Here is an 18576-nt window from a genome sequence, read left to right on the forward strand (position 1 = left end):
GTGGGGAGAGGAGAGCGGAGTTTGGAGCGGTGTGGGTGGGGAGAGGGGAATGGAGTTTGAAGCGGTGTGGGTGGGGAGAGGGGAATGGAGTTTGAAGCGGTGTGGGTGGGGAGAGGGGAGTGGTGTTTGGAGCGGTGTGGGTGGGAAGAGGGGAGCGGTGTTTGGAGTAGTGTGGGTGGGGAGAGGGGAGCGGAGTTTCGGAGTTTGGAGCGGTGTGGGTGGGGAGAGGGGAGTGGAGTTTGGAGCGGTGTGGGTGGGGAGAGGGGAGTGGTGTTTGGAGCGGTGTGGGTGGGAAGAGGGGAGCGGTGTTTGGAGTAGTGTGGGTGGGGAGAGGGGAGCGGAGTTTCGGAGTTTGGAGCGGTGTGGGTGGGGAGAGGGGAGTGGAGTTTGGAGTAGTGTGGGTGGGGAGAGGGGAGCGGAGTTTGGAGTAGTGTGGGTGGGGAGAGGAGAGCGGAGTTTGGAGTAGTGTGGGTGGGGAGAGGGGAGCGGAGTTTGGAGCAGTGTGGGTGGGGAGAGGGGAGTGGAGTTTGGAACAGAGTGGGTGGGGAGAGGGGAGCGGAGTTTGGAACAGTGTGGGTGGGGAGAGGGGCGCGGAGTTTGGAGTAGTGTGGGTGGGGAGAGGGGAGTGGAGTTTGGAACAGTGTGGGTGGGGAGAGGGGAGCGGAGTTTGGAGCAGTGTGGGTGGGGAGAGGGGAGCGGAGTTTGGAGCGGTGTGGGTGGAGAGAGGGGAATCGGCAGTTTGGAGCAGTGTGGGTGGGGAGAGGGGAGCGGAGTTTGGAGCGGTGTGGGTGGAGAGAGGGGAATCGGCAGCTTGGAGCAGTGTGGGTGGGGAGAGGGGAGCGGAGTTTGGAGCGGTGTGGGTGGGGAGAGGGGAATCGGCAGTTTGGAGTAGTGTGGGTGGGGAGAGGGGAGCGGAGTTTGGAGCAGTGTGGGTGGGGAGAGGGGAGTGGAGTTTGGAACAGAGTGAGTGGGGAGAGGAGAGCGGAGTTTGGAGCGGTGTGGGTGGGGAGAGGGGAATGGAGTTTGAAGCGGTGTGGGTGGGGAGAGGGGAATGGAGTTTGAAGCGGTGTGGGTGGGGAGAGGGGAGTGGTGTTTGGAGCGGTGTGGGTGGGAAGAGGGGAGCGGTGTTTGGAGTAGTGTGGGTGGGGAGAGGGGAGCGGAGTTTCGGAGTTTGGAGCGGTGTGGGTGGGGAGAGGGGAGTGGAGTTTGGAGCGGTGTGGGTGGGGAGAGGGGAGTGGTGTTTGGAGCGGTGTGGGTGGGAAGAGGGGAGCGGTGTTTGGAGTAGTGTGGGTGGGGAGAGGGGAGCGGAGTTTCGGGGTTTGGAGCGGTGTGGGTGGGGAGAGGGGAGTGGAGTTTGGAGCGGTGTGGGTGGGGAGAGGGGAGCGGAGTTTGGAGTAGTGTGGGTGGGGAGAGGGGAGCGGAGTTTCGGAGTTTGGAGCGGTGTGGGTGGGGAGAGGGGAGTGGAGTTTGGAGTAGTGTGGGTGGGGAGAGGGGAGCGGAGTTTGGAGTAGTGTGGGTGGGGAGAGGAGAGCGGAGTTTGGAGTAGTGTGGGTGGGGAGAGGGGAGCGGAGTTTGGAGCAGTGTGGGTGGGGAGAGGGGAGTGGAGTTTGGAACAGAGTGGGTGGGGAGAGGGGAGCGGAGTTTGGAACAGTGTGGGTGGGGAGAGGGGCGCGGAGTTTGGAGTAGTGTGGGTGGGGAGAGGGGAGTGGAGTTTGGAACAGTGTGGGTGGGGAGAGGGGAGCGGAGTTTGGAGCAGTGTGGGTGGGGAGAGGGGAGCGGAGTTTGGAGCGGTGTGGGTGGAGAGAGGGGAATCGGCAGTTTGGAGCAGTGTGGGTGGGGAGAGGGGAGCGGAGTTTGGAGCGGTGTGGGTGGAGAGAGGGGAATCGGCAGTTTGGAGCAGTGTGGGTGGGGAGAGGGGAGCGGAGTTTGGAGCGGTGTGGGTGGGGAGAGGGGAGCGGAGTTTGGAGTAGTGTGGGTGGGGAGAGGGGAGCGGAGTTTCGGAGTTTGGAGCGGTGTGGGTGGGGAGAGGGGAGTGGAGTTTGGAGTAGTGTGGGTGGGGAGAGGGGAGCGGAGTTTGGAGTAGTGTGGGTGGGGAGAGGAGAGCGGAGTTTGGAGTAGTGTGGGTGGGGAGAGGGGAGCGGAGTTTGGAGCAGTGTGGGTGGGGAGAGGGGAGTGGAGTTTGGAACAGAGTGGGTGGGGAGAGGGGAGCGGAGTTTGGAACAGTGTGGGTGGGGAGAGGGGCGCGGAGTTTGGAGTAGTGTGGGTGGGGAGAGGGGAGTGGAGTTTGGAACAGTGTGGGTGGGGAGAGGGGAGCGGAGTTTGGAGCAGTGTGGGTGGGGAGAGGGGAGCGGAGTTTGGAGCGGTGTGGGTGGAGAGAGGGGAATCGGCAGTTTGGAGCAGTGTGGGTGGGGAGAGGGGAGCGGAGTTTGGAGCGGTGTGGGTGGAGAGAGGGGAATCGGCAGTTTGGAGCAGTGTGGGTGGGGAGAGGGGAGCGGAGTTTGGAGCGGTGTGGGTGGGGAGAGGGGAATCGGCAGTTTGGAGTAGTGTGGGTGGGGAGAGGGGAGCGGAGTTTGGAGCAGTGTGGGTGGGGAGAGGAGAGCAGAGTTTGGAGCAGTGTGGGTGGGGAGAGGGGAATCGGCAGTTTGGAGCGGTGTGGGTGGGGAGAGGGGAGCGGAGTTTGGAGCAGTGTGGGTGGGGAGAGGGGAATCGGCAGTTTGGAGCGGTGTGGGTGGGGAGAGGGGAGCGGAGTTTGGAGCAGTGTGGGTGGGGAGAGGGGAGTGGAGTTTGGAGCAGTGTGGGTGGGGAGAGGGGAGTGGAGTTTGGAACAGTGTGGGTGGGGAGAGGGGAGCGGAGTTTGGAGCAGTGTGGGTGGGGAGAGGGGAGCGGAGTTTGGAGCGGTGTGGGTGGAGAGAGGGGAATCGGCAGTTTGGAGCAGTGTGGGTGGGGAGAGGGGAGCGGAGTTTGGAGCGGTGTGGGTGGAGAGAGGGGAATCGGCAGTTTGGAGCAGTGTGGGTGGGGAGAGGGGAGCGGAGTTTGGAGCGGTGTGGGTGGAGAGAGGGGAATCGGCAGTTTGGAGCAGTGTGGGTGGGGAGAGGGGAGCGGTGTTTCGAGCGGTGTGGGTGGAGAAAGGGGAATCGGCAGTTTGGAGCAGTGTGGGTGGGGAGAGGGGAGCGGAGTTTGGAGCGGTGTGGGTGGGGAGAGGGGAATCAGCAGTTTGGAGTAGTGTGGGTGGGGAGAGGGGAGTGGAGTTTGGAACAGTGTGGGTGGGGAGAGGGGAGCGGAGTTTGGAGCAGTGTGGGTGGGGAGAGGGGAGCGGAGTTTGAAGCAGTGTGGGTGGGGAGAGGAGAGCGGAGTTTGGAGCGGTGTGGGTGGAGAGAGGGGAGTGGAGTTTGGAGCGGTGTGGGTGGGGAGAGGAGAGCGGAGTTTGGAGCGGTGTGGGTGGAGAGAGGGGAGTGGAGTTTGGAGCGGTGTGGGTGGGGAGAGGGGAGCAATGTTTGGAGCGGTGTGGGTGGGGAGAGGAGAGCGGAGTTTGGAGTAGTGTGGGTGGGGAGAGGGGAGCGGAGTTTGGAGCGGTGTGGGTGGGGAGAGGAGAGCAGAGTTTGGAGTAGTGTGGGTGGGGAGAGGGGAATCGGCAGTTTGGAGCGGTGTGGGTGGGGAGAGGGGAGCGGAGTTTGGAGCAGTGTGGGTGGGGAGAGGGGAGTGGAGTTTGGAGCAGTGTGGGTGGGGAGAGGAGAGCGGAGTTTGGAGCAGTGTGGGTGGGGAGAGGAGAGCGGAGTTTGGAGCGGTGTGGGTGGAGAGAGGGGAGTGGAGTTTGGAGCGGTGTGGGTGGGGAGAGGGGAGCAATGTTTGGAGCGGTGTGGGTGGGGAGAGGAGAGCGGAGTTTGGAGTAGTGTGGGTGGGGAGGGGGGAACGGAGTTTGGAGTAGTATGGGTGGAGAGAGGGGAGCAGAGTTTGGAGCGGTGTGGGTGGGGAGAGGGGAGTGGAGTTTGAAGCGGTGTGGCTGGGGAGAGGGGAATGGAGTTTGGAGCGGTGTGGGTGGGGAGAGGGGAGTGGAGTTTGGAGCGGTGTGGGTGGGGAGAGGGGAGTGGTGTTTGGAGCGGTGTGGGTGGGAAGAGGGGAGCGGTGTTTGGAGTAGTGTGGTTGGGGGGAGGGGAGCGGAGTTTCGGAGTTTGGAGCGGTGTGGGTGGGGAGAGGGGAGTGGAGTTTGGAGCGGTGTGGGTGGGGAGAGGGGAGCGGAGTTTGGAGTAGTGTGGGTGGGGAGAGGGGAGCGGAGTTTGGAGTAGTGTGGGTGGGGAGAGGGGAGTGGAGTTTGGAGTAGTGTGGGTGGGGAGAGGGGAGCGGAGTTTGGAGTAGTGTGGGTGGGGAGAGGGGAGCGGAGTTTCGGAGTTTGGAGCGGTGTGGGTGGGGAGAGGGGAGTGGAGTTTGGAGTAGTGTGGGTGGGGAGAGGGGAGTGGAGTTTGGAGCTGTGTGGGTGGGGAGAGGGGAGCAGAGTTTGGAGCAGTGTGGGTGGGGAGAGGGGAACGGAGTTTGGAACAGTGTGGGTGGGGAGAGGGGAGCGGAGTTTGGAGCGGTGTGGGTGGGGAGAGGGGAGCGGAGTTTGGAGCGGTGTGGGTGGAGAGAGGGGAATCGGCAGTTTGGAGCAGTGTGGGTGGGGAGAGGGGAGCGGAGTTTGGAGCGGTGTGGGTGGGGAGAGGGGAATCAGCAGTTTGGAGTAGTGTGGGTGGGGAGAGGGGAGCGGAGTTTGGAGCGGTGTGGGTGGGGAGAGGGGAGTGGAGTTTGGAGCAGTGTGGGTGGGGAGAGGAGAGCGGAGTTTGGAGCAGTGTGGGTGGGGAGAGGAGAGCGGAGTTTGGAGCGGTGTGGGTGGAGAGAGGGGAGTGGAGTTTGGAGCGGTGTGGGTGGGGAGAGGGGAGCAATGTTTGGAGCGGTGTGGGTGGGGAGAGGAGAGCGGAGTTTGGAGTAGTGTGGGTGGGGAGAGGGGAACGGAGTTTGGAGCGGTGTGGGTGGGGAGAGGAGAGCGGAGTTTGGAGTAGTGTGGGTGGGGAGAGGGGAACGGAGTTTGGAGTAGTGTGGGTGGAGAGAGGGGAGCGGATTTTGGAGCGGTGTGGGTGGGGAGATGGGAGCGATGTTTGGAGCGGTGTGGGTGGGGAGAGGGGAGTGGAGTTTGAAGCGGTGTGGGTGGGGAGAGGGGAATGGAGTTTGAAGCGGTGTGGGTGGGGAGAGGGGAGTGGAGTTTGGAGCGGTGTGGGTGGGGAGAGGGGAGTGCTGTGTGGAGCGGTGTGGGTGGGAAGAGGGGAGCGGTGTTTGGAGTAGTGTGGGTGGAGAGAGGAGAGCGGAGTTTGGAGCGGTGTGGGTGGGGTGAGGGGAATGGAGTTTGAAGCGGTGTGGGTGGGGAGAGGGGAATGGAGTTTGAAGCGGTGTGGGTGGGGAGAGGGGAGTGGAGTTTGGAGCGGTGTGGGTGGGGAGAGGGGAGTGGTGTTTGGAGCGGTGTGGGTGGGAAGAGGGGAGCGGTGTTTGGAGTAGTGTGGGTGGGGAGAGGGGAGCGGAGTTTCGGAGTTTGGAGCGGTGTGGGTGGGGAGAGGGGAGTGGAGTTTGGAGCGGTGTGGGTGGGGAGAGGGGAGTGGTGTTTGGAGCGGTGTGGGTGGGAAGAGGGGAGCGGTGTTTGGAGTAGTGTGGGTGGGGAGAGGGGAGCGGAGTTTCGGGGTTTGGAGCAGTGTGGGTGGGGAGAGGGGAGTGGAGTTTGGAGCGGTGTGGGTGGGGAGAGGGGAGCGGAGTTTGGAGTAGTGTGGGTGGGGAGAGGGGAGCGGAGTTTCGGAGTTTGGAGCGGTGTGGGTGGGGAGAGGGGAGTGGAGTTTGGAGCGGTGTGGGTGGGGAGAGGGGAGCAGAGTTTGGAGTAGTGTGGGTGGGGAGAGGGGAGTGGAGTTTGGAACAGAGTGGGTGGGGAGAGGGGAGCGGAGTTTGGAACAGTGTGGGTGGGGAGAGGGGCGCGGAGTTTGGAGTAGTGTGGGTGGGGAGAGGGGAGTGGAGTTTGGAACAGTGTGGGTGGGGAGAGGGGAGCGGAGTTTGGAGCAGTGTGGGTGGGGAGAGGGGAGCGGAGTTTGGAGCGGTGTGGGTGGAGAGAGGGGAGTGGTGTTTGGAGCGGTGTGGGTGGGAAGAGGGGAGCGGTGTTTGGAGTAGTGTGGGTGGGGAGAGGGGAGCGGAGTTTCGGGGTTTGGAGCGGTGTGGGTGGGGAGAGGGGAGTGGAGTTTGGAGCGGTGTGGGTGGGGAGAGGGGAGCGGAGTTTGGAGTAGTGTGGGTGGGGAGAGGGGAGCGGAGTTTCGGAGTTTGGAGCGGTGTGGGTGGGGAGAGGGGAGTGGAGTTTGGAGTAGTGTGGGTGGGGAGAGGGGAGCGGAGTTTGGAGTAGTGTGGGTGGGGAGAGGAGAGCGGAGTTTGGAGTAGTGTGGGTGGGGAGAGGGGAGCGGAGTTTGGAGCAGTGTGGGTGGGGAGAGGGGAGTGGAGTTTGGAACAGAGTGGGTGGGGAGAGGGGAGCGGAGTTTGGAACAGTGTGGGTGGGGAGAGGGGCGCGGAGTTTGGAGTAGTGTGGGTGGGGAGAGGGGAACGGAGTTTGGAGCGGTGTGGGTGGGGAGAGGAGAGCGGAGTTTGGAGTAGTGTGGGTGGGGAGAGGGGAACGGAGTTTGGAGTAGTGTGGGTGGAGAGAGGGGAGCGGATTTTGGAGCGGTGTGGGTGGGGAGATGGGAGCGATGTTTGGAGCGGTGTGGGTGGGGAGAGGGGAGTGGAGTTTGAAACGGTGTGGGTGGGGAGAGGGGAATGGAGTTTGAAGTGGTGTGGGTGGGGAGAGGGGAGTGGAGTTTGGAGCGGTGTGGGTGGGAAGAGGGGAGCGGTGTTTGGAGTAGTGTGGGTGGAGAGAGGAGAGCGGAGTTTGGAGCGGTGTGGGTGGGGAGAGGGGAATGGAGTTTGAAGCGGTGTGGGTGGGGAGAGGGGAATGGAGTTTGAAGCGGTGTGGGTGGGGAGAGGGGAGTGGAGTTTGGAGCGGTGTGGGTGGGGAGAGGGGAGTGGTGTTTGGAGCGGTGTGGGTGGGAAGAGGGGAGCGGTGTTTGGAGTAGTGTGGGTGGGGAGAGGGGAGCGGAGTTTCGGAGTTTGGAGCGGTGTGGGTGGGGAGAGGGGAGTGGAGTTTGGAGCGGTGTGGGTGGGGAGAGGGGAGTGGTGTTTGGAGCGGTGTGGGTGGGAAGAGGGGAGCGGTGTTTGGAGTAGTGTGGGTGGGGAGAGGGGAGCGGAGTTTCGGGGTTTGGAGCAGTGTGGGTGGGGAGAGGGGAGTGGAGTTTGGAGCGGTGTGGGTGGGGAGAGGGGAGCGGAGTTTGGAGTAGTGTGGGTGGGGAGAGGGGAGCGGAGTTTCGGAGTTTGGAGCGGTGTGGGTGGGGAGAGGGGAGTGGAGTTTGGAGCGGTGTGGGTGGGGAGAGGGGAGCGGAGTTTGGAGTAGTGTGGGTGGGGAGAGGGGAGTGGAGTTTGGAACAGAGTGGGTGGGGAGAGGGGAGCGGAGTTTGGAACAGTGTGTGTGGGGAGAGGGGCGCGGAGTTTGGAGTAGTGTGGGTGGGGAGAGTGGAGTGGAGTTTGGAACAGTGTGGGTGGGGAGAGGGGAGCGGAGTTTGGAGCAGTGTGGGTGGGGAGAGGGGAGCGGAGTTTGGAGCGGTGTGGGTGGAGAGAGGGGAGTGGTGTTTGGAGCGGTGTGGGTGGGAAGAGGGGAGCGGTGTTTGGAGTAGTGTGGGTGGGGAGAGGGGAGCGGAGTTTCGGGGTTTGGAGCGGTGTGGGTGGGGAGAGGGGAGTGGAGTTTGGAGCGGTGTGGGTGGGGAGAGGGGAGCGGAGTTTGGAGTAGTGTGGGTGGGGAGAGGGGAGCGGAGTTTCGGAGTTTGGAGCGGTGTGGGTGGGGAGAGGGGAGTGGAGTTTGGAGTAGTGTGGGTGGGGAGAGGGGAGCGGAGTTTGGAGTAGTGTGGGTGGGGAGAGGAGAGCGGAGTTTGGAGTAGTGTGGGTGGGGAGAGGGGAGCGGAGTTTGGAGCAGTGTGGGTGGGGAGAGGGGAGTGGAGTTTGGAACAGAGTGGGTGGGGAGAGGGGAGCGGAGTTTGGAACAGTGTGGGTGGGGAGAGGGGCGCGGAGTTTGGAGTAGTGTGGGTGGGGAGAGGGGAACGGAGTTTGGAGCGGTGTGGGTGGGGAGAGGAGAGCGGAGTTTGGAGTAGTGTGGGTGGGGAGAGGGGAACGGAGTTTGGAGTAGTGTGGGTGGAGAGAGGGGAGCGGATTTTGGAGCGGTGTGGGTGGGGAGATGGGAGCGATGTTTGGAGCGGTGTGGGTGGGGAGAGGGGAGTGGAGTTTGAAACGGTGTGGGTGGGGAGAGGGGAATGGAGTTTGAAGCGGTGTGGGTGGGGAGAGGGGAGTGGAGTTTGGAGCGGTGTGGGTGGGGAGAGGGGAGTGGTGTTTGGAGCGGTGTGGGTGGGAAGAGGGGAGCGGTGTTTGGAGTAGTGTGGGTGGAGAGAGGAGAGCGGAGTTTGGAGCGGTGTGGGTGGGGAGAGGGGAATGGAGTTTGAAGCGGTGTGGGTGGGGAGAGGGGAATGGAGTTTGAAGCGGTGTGGGTGGGGAGAGGGGAGTGGAGTTTGGAGCGGTGTGGGTGGGGAGAGGGGAGTGGTGTTTGGAGCGGTGTGGGTGGGAAGAGGGGAGCGGTGTTTGGAGTAGTGTGGGTGGGGAGAGGGGAGCGGAGTTTCGGAGTTTGGAGCGGTGTGGGTGGGGAGAGGGGAGTGGAGTTTGGAGCGGTGTGGGTGGGGAGAGGGGAGTGGTGTTTGGAGCGGTGTGGGTGGGAAGAGGGGAGCGGTGTTTGGAGTCGTGTGGGTGGGGAGAGGGGAGCGGAGTTTCGGGGTTTGGAGCGGTGTGGGTCGGGAGAGGGGAGTGGAGTTTGGAGCGGTGTGGGTGGGGAGAGGGGAGCGGAGTTTGGAGTAGTGTGGGTGGGGAGAGGGGAGCGGAGTTTCGGAGTTTGGAGCGGTGTGGGTGGGGAGAGGGGAGTGGAGTTTGGAGTAGTGTGGGTGGGGAGAGGGGAGCGGAGTTTGGAGTAGTGTGGGTGGGGAGAGGAGAGCGGAGTTTGGAGTAGTGTGGGTGGGGAGAGGGGAGCGGAGTTTGGAGCAGTGTGGGTGGGGAGAGGGGAGTGGAGTTTGGAACAGAGTGGGTGGGGAGAGGGGAGCGGAGTTTGGAACAGTGTGGGTGGGGAGAGGGGCGCGGAGTTTGGAGTAGTGTGGGTGGGGAGAGGGGAGTGGAGTTTGGAACAGTGTGGGTGGGGAGAGGGGAGCGGAGTTTGGAGCAGTGTGGGTGGGGAGAGGGGAGCGGAGTTTGGAGCGGTGTGGGTGGAGAGAGGGGAATCGGCAGTTTGGAGCAGTGTGGGTGGGGAGAGGGGAGCGGAGTTTGGAGCGGTGTGGGTGGGGAGAGGGGAATCGGCAGTTTGGAGTAGTGTGGGTGGGGAGAGGGGAGCGGAGTTTGGAGCAGTGTGGGTGGGGAGAGGAGAGCAGAGTTTGGAGCAGTGTGGGTGGGGAGAGGGGAATCGGCAGTTTGGAGCGGTGTGGGTGGGGAGAGGGGAGCGGAGTTTGGAGCAGTGTGGGTGGGGAGAGGGGAGTGGAGTTTGGAGCAGTGTGGGTGGGGAGAGGGGAGTGGAGTTTGGAACAGTGTGGGTGGGGAGAGGGGAGCGGAGTTTGGAGCAGTGTGGGTGGGGAGAGGGGAGCGGAGTTTGGAGCGGTGTGGGTGGAGAGAGGGGAATCGGCAGTTTGGAGCAGTGTGGGTGGGGAGAGGGGAGCGGAGTTTGGAGCGGTGTGGGTGGAGAGAGGGGAATCGGCAGTTTGGAGCAGTGTGGGTGGGGAGAGGGGAGCGGAGTTTGGAGCGGTGTGGGTGGAGAGAGGGGAATCGGCAGTTTGGAGCAGTGTGGGTGGGGAGAGGGGAGCGGTGTTTCGAGCGGTGTGGGTGGAGAAAGGGGAATCGGCAGTTTGGAGCAGTGTGGGTGGGGAGAGGGGAGCGGAGTTTGGAGCGGTGTGGGTGGGGAGAGGGGAATCAGCAGTTTGGAGTAGTGTGGGTGGGGAGAGGGGAGTGGAGTTTGGAACAGTGTGGGTGGGGAGAGGGGAGCGGAGTTTGGAGCAGTGTGGGTGGGGAGAGGGGAGCGGAGTTTGAAGCAGTGTGGGTGGGGAGAGGAGAGCGGAGTTTGGAGCGGTGTGGGTGGAGAGAGGGGAGTGGAGTTTGGAGCGGTGTGGGTGGGGAGAGGGGAGCAATGTTTGGAGCGGTGTGGGTGGGGAGAGGAGAGCGGAGTTTGGAGTAGTGTGGGTGGGGAGAGGGGAGCGGAGTTTGGAGCGGTGTGGGTGGGGAGAGGAGAGCAGAGTTTGGAGTAGTGTGGGTGGGGAGAGGGGAATCGGCAGTTTGGAGCGGTGTGGGTGGGGAGAGGGGAGCGGAGTTTGGAGCAGTGTGGGTGGGGAGAGGGGAGTGGAGTTTGGAGCAGTGTGGGTGGGGAGAGGAGAGCGGAGTTTGGAGCAGTGTGGGTGGGGAGAGGAGAGCGGAGTTTGGAGCGGTGTGGGTGGAGAGAGGGGAGAGGAGTTTGGAGCGGTGTGGGTGGGGAGAGGGGAGCAATGTTTGGAGCGGTGTGGGTGGGGAGAGGAGAGCGGAGTTTGGAGTAGTGTGGGTGGGGAGAGGGGAACGGAGTTTGGAGTAGTATGGGTGGAGAGAGGGGAGCAGAGTTTGGAGCGGTGTGGGTGGGGCGAGGGGAGTGGAGTTTGAAGCGGTGTGGGTGGGGAGAGGGGAATGGAGTTTGGAGCGGTGTGGGTGGGGAGAGGGGAGTGGAGTTTGGAGCGGTGTGGGTGGGGAGAGGGGAGTGGTGTTTGGAGCGATGTGGGTGGGAAGAGGGGAGCGGTGTTTGGAGTAGTGTGGTTGGGGGGAGGGGAGCGGAGTTTCGGAGTTTGGAGCGGTGTGGGTGGGGAGAGGGGAGTGGAGTTTGGAGCGGTGTGGGTGGGGAGAGGGGAGCGGAGTTTGGAGTAGTGTGGGTGGGGAGAGGGGAGCGGAGTTTGGAGTAGTGTGGGTGGGGAGAGGGGAGCGGAGTTTGGAGTAGTGTGGGTGGGGAGAGGGGAGCGGAGTTTCGGAGTTTGGAGCGGTGTGGGTGGGGAGAGGGGAGTGGAGTTTGGAGTAGTGTGGGTGGGGAGAGGGGAGTGGAGTTTGGAGCTGTGTGGGTGGGGAGAGGGGAGCGGAGTTTGGAGCAGTGTGGGTGGGGAGAGGGGAACGGAGTTTGGAACAGTGTGGGTGGGGAGAGGGGAGCGGAGTTTGGAGCGGTGTGGGTGGGGAGAGGGGAGCGGAGTTTGGAGCGGTGTGGGTGGAGAGAGGGGAATCGGCAGTTTGGAGCAGTGTGGGTGGGGAGAGGGGTGCGGAGTTTGGAGCGGTGTGGGTGGGGAGAGGGGAATCAGCAGTTTGGAGTAGTGTGGGTGGGGAGAGGGGAGCGGAGTTTGGAGCGGTGTGGGTGGGGAGAGGGGAGTGGAGTTTGGAGCAGTGTGGGTGGGGAGAGGAGAGCGGAGTTTGGAGCAGTGTGGGTGGGGAGAGGAGAGCGGAGTTTGGAGCGGTGTGGGTGGAGAGAGGGGAGTGGAGTTTGGAGCGGTGTGGGTGGGGAGAGGGGAGCAATGTTTGGAGCGGTGTGGGTGGGGAGAGGAGCGCGGAGTTTGGAGTAGTGTGGGTGGGGAGAGGGGAACGGAGTTTGGAGCGGTGTGGGTGGGGAGAGGAGAGCGGAGTTTGGAGTAGTGTGGGTGGGGAGAGGGGAACGGAGTTTGGAGTAGTGTGGGTGGCGAGAGGGGAGCGGATTTTGGAGCGGTGTGGGTGGGGAGATGGGAGCGATGTTTGGAGCGGTGTGGGTGGGGAGAGGGGAGTGGAGTTTGAAGCGGTGTGGGTGGGGAGAGGGGAATGGAGTTTGAAGCGGTGTGGGTGGGGAGAGGGGAGTGGAGTTTGGAGCGGTGTGGGTGGGGAGAGGGGAGTGGTGTTTGGAGCGGTGTGGGTGGGAAGAGGGGAGCGGTGTTTGGAGTAGTGTGGGTGGAGAGAGGAGAGCGGAGTTTGGAGCGGTGTGGGTGGGGAGAGGGGAATGGAGTTTGAAGCGGTGTGGGTGGGGAGAGGGGAATGGAGTTTGAAGCGGTGTGGGTGGGGAGAGGGGAGTGGAGTTTGGAGCGGTGTGGGTGGGGAGAGGGGAGTGGTGTTTGGAGCGGTGTGGGTGGGAAGAGGGGAGCGGTGTTTGGAGTAGTGTGGGTGGGGAGAGGGGAGCGGAGTTTCGGAGTTTGGAGCGGTGTGGGTGGCGAGAGGGGAGTGGAGTTTGGAGCGATGTGGGTGGGGAGAGGGGAGTGGTGTTTGGAGCGGTGTGGGTGGGAAGAGGGGAGCGGTGTTTGGAGTAGCGTGGGTGGGGAGAGGGGAGCGGAGTTTCGGGGTTTGGAGCAGTGTGGGTGGGGAGAGGGGAGTGGAGTTTGGAGCGGTGTGGGTGGGGAGAGGGGAGCGGAGTTTGGAGTAGTGTGGGTGGGGAGAGGGGAGCGGAGTTTCGGAGTTTGGAGCGGTGTGGGTGGGGAGAGGGGAGTGGAGTTTGGAGTAGTGTGGGTGGGGAGAGGGGAGCGGAGTTTGGTGTAGTGTGGGTGGGGAGAGGGGAGTGGAGTTTGGAGTAGTGTGGGTGGGGAGAGGGGAGCGGAGTTTGGAGTAGTGTGGGTGGGGAGAGGAGAGCGGAGTTTGGAGTAGTGTGGGTGGGGAGAGGGGAGCGGAGTTTGGAGTAGTGTGGGTGGGGAGAGGGGAGTGGAGTTTGGAGCGGTGTGGGTGGGGAGAGGGGATTGGAGTTTGGAGTAGTGTGGGTGGGGAGAGGGGAGCGGAGTTTGGAGTAGTGTGGGTGGGGAGAGGAGAGCGGAGTTTGGAGTAGTGTGGGTGGGGAGAGGGGAGCGGAGTTTGGAGTAGTGTGGGTGGGGAGAGGGGAGTGGAGTTTGGAGTAGTGTGGGTGGGGAGAGGGGAGCGGAGTTTGGAGTAGTGTGGGTGGGGAGAGGGGAGCGGAGTTTGGAGTAGTGTGGGTGGGGAGATGGGAACGGAGTTTGGAGCGGTGTGGGTGGGGAGAGGGGAACGGAGTTTGGAGCGGTGTGGGTGGGGAGATGGGAGCGATGTTTGGAGCGGTGTGGGTAGGGAGATGGGGTGGAGTTTGGAGCGGTGTGGGTGGGGAGAGGGGAGCGATGTTTGGAGCGGGAAATTTACCTACTGGTGATTTGCTGCTAATAAACCAGCTGGTCCCTGGCCTTCTTAAAGGCCTGCATTTTCAGCTAGGCCCTGAGCCGGGAAGGCCTTTCAGTGAAGGCCATGGCTGCTTCACCTGTAGTAAGGAGGGCAACCCATTTCTCAGATGCTGAGCTGGAGTTACTAGTGCAGGCTGTGGAGGGAAGGAGGTGAGTCCTGTGCCCCGATGTAGGCAGACCGACTCAGAAATTGCTTGCTAATGCATGGAAAGAGATAGCTGTAGAGGTCTCAGGGACCTCCATTCATGATCGCACCCCCACCCAATGCTGAAAAAGGATGAATGACATCATTCATCTGATGAAAGTGAGCACCTGTTCCACCAACAGCTGACCTTCCATCTGCGAACCTCTCCTTCATCCTTCTCTTATTTCCCACCTTCATTATATAGTCACTGAAGCAGCATTTAATTGTTGAGGTCTCTATATATATGTGTGTGTGTGTTCTCCCGATAGAGGCTCCCTTTCATGTCACAGTTACAGCTGCATGCCAGGGACACACTTTTGTGCACTCATTTCTGATGCCTCATGATGCTACTACTCAGCAAGCATTCTTTGTTTTGCAGGCCAAGGTTGCTCACAATCGCATGGAGCAAAGGAGGACTGGTGGTGGTAAGGCAGAGATACAGGTCCTCATACCATTGGAAGAGAGGGTTGAGGCACTAGTGAGCAGGTATGCTGCCTTCCCTGTGGCCTGCGGTACTGCCGATCCCGCTGTGGACAGCATGGGTAAGTGAAGGCCCTCCTTTAATGCTCTCTCTCCCTGAAAGCGCCAGCGCCTACTGTGCCTTTCCTTCTGAAAGTGTGCAAGTTGCAGCCTCCATGCATCAATTCCCCACCTCCCCCTCACACTAGCCCTTGTGCCATTGCTGCTTGCAGAAGAGAGGCCGAGTGAGAGCCAAGGTGAGGGTCATTAGTGCTGGTGCAAGTGGGAGGGCAAGGCAGACTTGAGGGCAGTGGCAGCCGAGGCCAGGGAGAAGCTGATGTTGAGAATGAGAAGCGAAGCCAGGAGGACAGCCTTGAGGGCAATGACAGCCATGGTGATCCTGACAACCTGGAGGACATTGAGAGCCTGGAACTTACTCCATCTGTAGGTACCACATCAGATGAGGAAGAGGAAGAGGGGGACACTGCTGGCAGCACCGTGTCACTGCTTCCTACAATCACACGCGCCAGCTCAAATACTGGGAGTACACGGTCCAATCTAATAGACATAGCAGAGGGGTCTGCACTGGGTGTTGCACCGGGGCCTAGCAGGCTGTAGCATGGTGATGGGCAAAGGCAACCTCAGGTGCCATCTTTTCAGAGGGCGAGTGCGCATGAGAGTTCTGCTGAGGAAGACTCAGACGAGTCCATCAATGTTGGGACTTATAAAAACATAAGGACATCAGAAATAGCAGCAGGAGTAGGCCATACGGCCCCTCGAGCCTGCTCTGCCATTCAATAAGATCATGGCCGATCCGATCATGGACTCAGCTCCACTTCCCTGCTCACTCCCCATAACCTCTTATTCCCTTATCGTTTAAGAAACTGTCTATTTCTGTCTTAAATTTATTCAATGTCCCAGCTTCCACAGCTCTCTGAGGCAGCGAATTCCACAGATTTACAACTCTCTGAGAGAAGAAATTCCTCCTCATCTCAGTTTTAAATGGGTGGCCCCTTATTCTAAGATCATGCCCCCTAGTTCTAGTCTCCCCTATCAGTGGAAACATCCTCTCTGCATCCACCTTGTCAAGCCCCCTCATAATCTTATACGTTTCGATAAGATCACCTCTCATTTTTCTGAATTCCAATGAGTAGTGTCCCAACCTACTCAACCTTTCCTCATAGGTCAACCCCCTCATCCCCGGAATCAACCTAGTGAACCTTCCCTGAACTGCGTCCAAAGCAAGTATATCGTTTTGTAAATATGGAAACCAAAACTGCACGCAATATTCCAGGTGTGGTTGTAGCAAGACTTCCCTGCTTTTATACTCCATCCCCTTTGCAATAAAGGCCAAGATACAATTGGCCTTCTTGATCACTTGCTGTACCTGCATACTATCCTTTTGTGTTTCATGCACAAGTACCCCCAGGTCCCGCTGTACTGCAGCACTTTTCAATCTTTCTCCATTTAAATAATAACTTGCTCTTTGATTTTTTTCTGCCAAAGTGCTTGACCTCACACTTTCTGACATTATACTCCATCTGCCAAATTTTTACCCACTCACTTAGCCTGTCTATGTCCTTTTGCAGATTTTTTGTATCCTCCTCACACATTGCTTTTCCTCCTATCTTTGTATCGTCAGCAAACTTGGCTACGTTACACTCAATCCCTTCTTCCAAGTCGTTAATATAGATTGTAAATAGTTGGGGTCCCAGCATTGATCCCTGTGGCACCCCACTAGTTACTGGTTGCTGAAAGAAGGATGGAGGCTATGCATTCCCAGATGTTGGGGGCAGTGGCAAGGGTGCCGGAGAGGCTGTCGAAAGTGGTCAGGAGCGTGAAGGAGTCTGCCTCCTACATTGTCGACATCTCTGCACGCACCATGGAACCCATTATTGCCAGTGTGCAGGCGATGGTGGACGCCCAGAGAGACTGTGCGGATCCAGCTATGATGCCATTGCAGCACAGGCACAAGTGAACGAGCGTATCAGTGCTGAATTGGAGAGGATGGCCACTGCCCTGGAAGCTCAGAATGCTCTCATGCAACAGGCCACGGAGCATCTTACTGCTGTCATCTCTGGTGGCTTTCAGACTCTGGCTGCTCTCATGCAGTCTCAGCTGGATGCCACTCGACACCTCAGTGATGCCTTCGCGGCTGGGTACACCATGGGCCCCGGGGGACCTTCCGGTGTGGCGCCACAGCACCGACCTGACCTCCCTCAGATTGGTGCCGCTGGTAATGTGCTGCCCCCGGGAAGTGGCACAGGCTCCTTAGGATGATGATGTGTTCTCTCAGGATCGCACCATTCCTGGCCCCAGACCTGTCACTGTGCCATTGCTACCAAGCATGCTGGCATTGCCCGAGCCAAGTCTGACTGAATCCTCCAAGGAGGGTGCTGCCCAGTCTCTAGCTGGTCTCCAGGGCCAGAGCTGGTCAAGGGCATCTTAGAAGGACATCTGTAGCTTTTACAAGGGAAACACAGCAGCCTTCCCAGGCCCATGATGCAGCCACAGGGGAGACACTGCGGCGTAGTTACAGGATAGGTTTGCGTCAGAGCAATTATAAGGAGATGCCCATGGGTGAGAAATGATTATGTGTATGTTTTTGCACCTTTCTTTATTATGTAATAAATCTTTATTTTGTGTTCCTATATCTGGCAGATGTATCATTTGACGGTGGGCAATGATGTATGAAAAGACTTATTGTGAGGACCATGGGAAAGCAAAGCTGAAGGGTGATGTGGACATTAACTCATCGGAACCGAGCAGCAATTAGATGGGTCTGCACTTCCCTTGCAGGGTTGGGATGGCGACGACACCTCCTGGGTGGCTGGCGACGCGCATCCGCCTCCTCCTCCTCCTCCTCCTCCTCCTGCACCTCCTCCTGAGGTGCTACTGCTGGATCAACCTCCAGCGGCTGGCCCCTCATAATTGCCAGGTTGTGAAGCATGCAGCAGATGACCACGAATAGGGAGACCCGCTCAGGCAAGTACTACAACACTCCACCAGAGTGGCCCAGGCAATGGAACCTCTGCTTGAGGATCCCTCTGCTTGACGATCCCGATGCAGTGCTCAATTATGCACCTGGTGGCTGAATGAGAGTCGTTGTGAGCATGTTGCGCAGCAGTCCTGGGGTTGCGAAGGAGAGTCAGCAGCCAAGTGCACAGGGGATATCCCTTGTCACCAAGCAGCCAGCCACAATCTTGGTTAAGGCCGGAGAACACGGCGGACACACTATTCTGGCGCAGGGTGAAGGCATCGTGGCTGCTGCCTGGATACCGGACATCGACTACCAGGATCTTGTGCTGGTGGTCGTACACCAGCTGGACGTTGAGGCAGTGGAATCCATGTCTGTTGATAAACACCTCAGCATGGGTTTGTGGTGCCCCCAGTGCGACGTGTATGCAGTCGATGGCCCCCTGCCCCCTGAGGAACCCCACAATCCGCACAAACCCAGTCTGCGCTCCATCTGCTTCTCTCCGCTCATTGGGAAAGAAATGTATTCCAGCCTTCTCCTGTAGAGAGCACCTGTGACTTGACGGATGGAGCGATGGGTAGAGGACTGGGAAATGTTAGAGATGTCTGCAGTTGCCGATTGGAAAGAGCCAGTTGCATGAAAGTTTAGTGCAACGGTCAGTTTGGTTTCAACACTCAGAGCTGTCCTCAGCCTTGTCTGAGGCTGCAAGTCTGGCCACAGGAGGTTGCGCAGCTCCCTGAGGATGTCCTTCCTGTAGCGGAGCCTGCGGAGGCATTGGTCATCTGCGAGGTCCATGAAGGAAAACTGCTGGCAGTATGCCTTTGCACGGTAGGGCCACCTTCCCCCAACTCTATGCTGGGCCCCTCCTATGGCAGCTGGCTGATTGCCTTCTCCCTCATCCTCTTCATGCTCCTCAGCCTCTGCAGGCTGCTGCTGGCAAGCATCTGCCTCATCTACATCCTACCTTCTTTGGATCTCGCCCACTATCTGGTGCGGGGGGGTCAGCATACCTGACCCTCCTCCTCACGCCAGTTCCTTCTTGGCCAACCTTTCTGCCTTGAGGTCTGTGACTATCTCCAGGTCTTTCTCTATGTTGGGTAGCCCTGTGTGCTGCCTTCTTTGCCTGTTGCCTCTGGACCCGCTGATAACGATGCCACCTTTTCCTCGTGCCTTCCAGCCGTGCACAATGTGCACAAGGCTTTCCCTTGCTAGCATTGAGCCCATTGTGTCTGCAGGCTCAACCCTCACTATAAGGCCTCTGTGGAGTACAGAGTGAGGATTGCAGGCCACTAGTAATCACTGACGACTTTTCACGTCCTCAAAAGTTTTTACAAGTCCGAAAAAGTTTTGTCCAAAAAAATGACAATTCACGCAACACTGCTTTCACCTCCGCTGGTGGTCTCGATCTGACCGGCACAGTGCTCCGACTGAAAAAGCTGTCAGGCAGCAGATTGGATTTTTCCATACTGAATATAGCTTCCAGAGTGGAGAAGCAGCGGTGCGCGCTCTGATGACGTCTTTAAGGCCCCATCCACAAGATCGTGGCAGAAGTGGGGGAAGCGGAGCGGAGGTGATCACCGTTGCAAAAACCCCCAAGAACAATTTCGCTGGCGGTGGCCATTCGACTGCAAATCAGAGGCCATTCGACTCCGCCGCTTGACCGC

At 60.0% G+C, this 18576-nt stretch overlaps 1 protein-coding gene across 1 annotated transcript in view; it reads left to right on the forward strand.

Moving 5' to 3' along the window:
- The window catches only part of LOC139265211 (2-Hydroxyacid oxidase 2-like), a 132360-nt gene that overhangs the window by 25759 nt on the left and 88025 nt on the right, over positions 1-18576 (forward strand). Inside the window, exon 2 of the mRNA XM_070882135.1 lies at positions 13856-14018. Within this exon, the coding sequence (XP_070738236.1) occupies positions 13965-14018 (54 nt within the window). The 5' untranslated portion in view covers positions 13856-13964. The remainder of the gene's footprint in view (positions 1-13855; positions 14019-18576) is intronic.

Source organism: Pristiophorus japonicus, chromosome 6, assembly GCF_044704955.1.
Source record: "Pristiophorus japonicus isolate sPriJap1 chromosome 6, sPriJap1.hap1, whole genome shotgun sequence".
Taxonomy (NCBI): Eukaryota; Metazoa; Chordata; class Chondrichthyes; family Pristiophoridae; genus Pristiophorus; species Pristiophorus japonicus.